The sequence below is a fragment of the Austrofundulus limnaeus genome, unplaced genomic scaffold (assembly GCF_001266775.1).
Source record: "Austrofundulus limnaeus strain Quisiro unplaced genomic scaffold, Austrofundulus_limnaeus-1.0 Scaffold270, whole genome shotgun sequence".
NCBI classification, from domain to species: Eukaryota; Metazoa; Chordata; class Actinopteri; order Cyprinodontiformes; family Rivulidae; genus Austrofundulus; species Austrofundulus limnaeus.
The window spans coordinates 684566-689511 of NW_013952672.1; the positions used below are offsets into that span (position 1 = coordinate 684566).

The 4946-nt window shown below is 38.1% G+C and overlaps 1 protein-coding gene across 11 annotated transcripts in view; it reads right to left on the reverse strand.

Moving 5' to 3' along the window:
• tns1b (tensin 1b) overlaps positions 1-4946 on the reverse strand; it is a 90174-nt gene that overhangs the window by 49525 nt on the left and 35703 nt on the right. For 10 of the 11 annotated variants that reach the window (XM_014020873.1, XM_014020877.1, XM_014020871.1 and 7 more), the window contains exon 5: positions 2630-2671. The exons of the other annotated variant lie outside the window; for it this stretch is intronic. In XM_014020873.1, coding sequence (XP_013876327.1) covers positions 2630-2671 — 42 coding nt within the window. The remainder of the gene's footprint in view (positions 1-2629; positions 2672-4946) is intronic. 11 annotated transcript variants of the gene reach the window in all.

Genomic DNA, 4946 nt, shown 5'->3' on the forward strand with positions numbered 1-4946 from the left:
TTTTTAGCTTTTAGCTAGTATATTTTTTTAGCTTTTAGCTTCATATTTATTGCTCCATTTAGCTTCAATAATTCACTGAACCTCAGTACTCAGCAATGATGCTGTATTTTTTTCACAGAATGTAAATTTGTCTCATCAATATTTAGAATTTTGACATAAAGGAAGCAAATGAGCAGAATTTAAATCCAAACATTTTTTCATTAGTTTTACTTTATTTATTTCTTCATCATCAGTGACTTTTTTTTTCTTTTTTTTAAGTGTAGAGAAAATAGAGACAGAGAGAAAAACAGAGAGAGAAGTAATTAGAAAGATTGAAATAGCGATTAGAAGTATATTAAATATACACCAACAAAACACAGGACCACACACCCAACATCTGTCCGCTCAACTGAAAGATAAATGGATAAATACATGGAGGGCATATATAAATATATACACATACCCATACATATATAAATATATACACATACCCATACATATATAAATATATACATACATACATGCCTACATTCATAAATATTGTCAGTATATACACACAGACATACTGTATATGCACAYTCAGTGACTCGGTCACTGAGTATGGTATTTCTCTAAAATTAAACAAATACAAAGACAAACTTAGAGAAATAGTACATAAAGTACCAAAAAGAGCAAATAACAACAATTTGRTCAAAACTACTGACAATATGTAAGACTACAAGAAGACCTTTACACATTCAACTAAAATGACAATAAAACTTTCATAAAGTATTCCATGTACTCAGAAAGTTATTTTTTATGTGTATTGGAAGAAAACTTAGGAACCACCAAGAAAACAGCAGTCACATAAACAAACAAAGACATGCCCATACAGATTTAGCTCTTGTGGGGAAACTGGGCACTCGGCTTTGGATAGTAACTCTAAATTGGTCACTCGATCCTTCCTTTCTCRGACCAAATCGACTCGCAGGAAGTTGTCAGAGACAAATATTGTCCTGTGAGTCCAAAGCAAACACGCACGTTTGTGTTGCCATAAGGCACACACGGGGAGAAGAGTCATTACTCTGAGGTTTTARTTTGATTCAACAGATTTAGTTTAAGTATGTTATTACCCAAAGCTACCTGTGGAGTCTGGGCTCAAACCAACATGTCCACCAACATTGCAGCGGCTTACGGAGACACAAGAATGTTTCTGTTGTTCTTGTAGCTGTGGGTTTCAGTCTGTTGTTACAGAACATTTAAAGTTTTGATTGCTTCCTTCTTTTAAACTTACTAACAGTGCAAACATTTAGTCCCAGAGGTGAGCTATGTGTGTTCTACAATAAAGGTGTGCATGTTGAAGTGATTGTACGGGACCACGAGGTCTATCAGTTACAGACTTTTCTCATTTTGTGAATGCTGACTCAGCATGCTACATTTAGCTTTTATTTAGCAAATTGCACATTTTACCTATTCAACTAGTGTTTTGCTTCATTTAGCTTTGACCCATTCATTTGAGTCCATGCGGTTATCTTTTCAGTCTTGTCAGAATGCAACTATTTCTCAAAAGTGAGGTCATTCAGAGAGCTATCTACCAATAATATGATACAGCATTAACTGTTCATTACATTTCCACAGAACCTAGTGCTGGGCGGTTTACTGATTTGTACTGAAAACGAGTTTTTATTTTTGTTATGATATGAATTTTCTGAATACCAGTGTAAATAGCCTGAACACGTGCAGAACGTTTCGTCGCAGCCGCCAGTGAACTGTTTCCCGGGGGACACGTTTTCTCGCAGCACCGCTAAGCGCATTAGCATGCTAACGTTACTGTTGGAACAACTGGCGGCAGGTGGTGTTTCAGCCGCTTATATGGTGACGGTCTGACGTAAAAAAAAACATCCCGTTTTCACAATTGCTGAATGCAGTAAACAACTCTTCAGCGACGTGCACGTTAAATTTAACGCGCTACATTATAATGGAGACGTTATTGCATGGAGACTCTAGCGTGCTTCTGTTGTGAAAAGCCCAGGGGGAAGTAGTTTTGTAGTGTAGCTGAGTTGACTGGTGTGCAAGGTGAGTCATCCTTTTAAGTTTTATTTACACGCAATGATAGACCTCATAATGGTTTTTCTCAACCCTTCACGATCGGACCTAAATGCATGATTACTGTCTACAACAACGCAAAGAAGAAAAGACGTACAAGAGGAGGGAAACAGTGATACAGAGGTACAGTCAAAGAAAAGTCAATAAGCAAAGTTTGTACATTTTATTATCAGCAGAGCTGTGAGGAAAAAAATACCATAAAATACAGTGAAACCGGTGTAATTGTTGAAAATACTGTGATATAAAATTTGAGTCATACCGCCCAGTTCTAACAGAACCTCACTTCAATTTAGCAAAGCAAAATAAGAAAAAAAAACTTTTTTGTCAATTGTTAATCATTAGCTGACAAATACCGCTTTCTCTCATAGCTAAAAGTTACAGGTGTTTGTGGATATATTTGTGATTTGTGAGCTTCCATCTTGGACACCTCAACCTGTTCATGATTACCAGTTTACCGTCTGCAGATTGTATACAGAACCAAACTTGTGGACACTTTAATAATCCAAACTTGGTTAGAGTATAAACAATGAGCAAGGACAAACAGAAAAAGGCAGCTGAAACTCACCATGGTGTCTACATGTTTGAGAGGGAGGTCACTGCTGGGTGCCTGTTCAGAAACAACACAGACGGAGTCATTAGCACACGTCAGTACCTCCAAACTTCACCGAAACATGTTATGGTACAATTGCTTTCGTTGTGTCATGGTTTTAGGCCACACTCTGATCTGTTTTTTGCCCAAATGTGGTTCAAAGCAGAGCAGGACTACTCCACGTTCAAATGTGTGAGACCATCTATAATCCCTTCGTGCAAATATTTACACAAAGAGACAAGCCTGCAGCCATTAGCCAGGACCGGAGGGTCCAGTCACAGACCTCTCCTTTTCAATGCCTTATACAGATATGGACAGAGAGAGAGCAAAGGGACATCTAGTGAGATAGGAGGAGGGAGGAGGGAGGGAATATAAACAACACAGAGGAGGGTGGACATCAGGGACCAACTGGGAAAAATATAAAAGCTGGTTAGGGGTTATAAAGGGATAAGATGCATGTAGAAAAGACGTTTTTGTGGTTTTGGATAACCTCAGACTCACACATGCCTGCAGATTTATGAGTCGTATCCATTTATTACGAGGCAAAAAGGAAAATCCATCTTTCCTTCCACACCGATCAACCAGAGACTAAGTGGAGTTTGAGAGTTTAACATTTAGGTAATTTTATTAGAGAAGCACAGAATGACTTGCCTGGCCAAAACTAGAGTCGCCACCTGGATTTAACCAAACAAACAGGTACGAGCCTCCAATTGGATAGTTAATGCACGGGCGATTATCTTTCATCTGGTGACAAGTTAATTAACCCCAGCTGGTGCAATGAGTTGCTTCTCATTCACTTAAACAGCCATTTTGAAAGACACATCCTGTGGTTGTGGAAAAGATGTCAGTCTGTTTGAGAAGGGTCAAATCAATGGCTAACACATCACACTATATCAAGTTGGATCGCTCATAATTTTCTTTTAAATGTTTCACCAGAGCATAATTCCATAATTCCCCAACAAAATGAACTAACTGTGTTTAAAACTCTGACATGACAGGCAGTAGGGGATTGGTATTCCTTGTTTTATTGAGAAATTATTTGCTAAACAGTCTTATTTTTGATCTACTCATTCTAAAACTTTTACCCTTACATTTATTCTGAATCAAAGCCACCATCTTGATCAGAACGCCTTCAAAAAAGAGATGTTTATAAATTCAAGAGAATAAATTAAGACTTTATAAATCCAGTTGTACGTTGGTTCTTTGTCTCTTTGTTTTTCTACTCATTGACTTCAGACTTGCTGGTTTCTGGAGACCAGAGTAAGTGCAGTCTGRTGTCATTCATTCGAGCAGTCTCATTTTGTGGCTCTTTTTCTGTTTGAGTGAAACCTTGGATGTCTGTGGGACTCCTGAAAAAGCACTGCAATATGTGGCTTCATAGCTGATGTCATATCTTCAGCGGCCATGTTTAATTGTGACCTCACAGTTAATTTCAGCTGTTTAACGACATATTTTCTAAGATTTACTCAGTTGGAATAACATCTTGTTTGGAAAGTGCTGAATCTGTGTAGCAGTGATCCCTGGAAAGTCCCACACAGAGAGCTGCTTCTGTAGAAAGCTCTGCTGAAATATAAACAGTAAAAATGCAAAAGGGTAAATTATAGTCTGACTGTACAGAACCGAGAATACAGACTCCAAACGCCCAGACGAAACCACCAACTGTGGAGAGTGTAAGAGCTCTTCAAATCACCCAAAGTCTGCTCCAAACTGCAGCTTCACCACTGAAAACCTACAACACTGAAAACTAAATACCTGCTATTCAAAAGCTGCATCTAGGACTAAAGGAAGAGGAAACAAGTGGCTCTAAATACAGATTGTGGATTTACTCCTGGGCCAAAGTTTGCAGCCGCAGGCTTTTTCACACAAATAGAGCCTATTGTTGCACAACTGCAGCCAGATGGTTGGTCTGAGTCTGCGTGTGTTGCTGCTGGTGAAAGAATGGGAAGTTGTGTATCAGCAAATTAGTCCAAAATCAAGTCTTTCATTGTTTCTATATCCTGATTTAAAAATGGTTTTGAAGAGAAACTTTTTGATACAGTTAGTGGTATTAACATCACACATTTATAGTGTCATTTTAAAAGAGTTAAGGTTTTAAAAATAAAAAAAATGCAGAATTGAGCAACATTGGCTGCAAAAGAAAGTTTAGATATAAAGGTCAAGACCAGGGATCAGTGTTGGGTTCAAGTTAAAAAGTGGATGAGAACACATCTTGAGATCTTTAACTTGTTAATGTCATCCATCCATCCATCCATCCATCCATCCATCCATCCATCCATCCATCCATCCATCCATC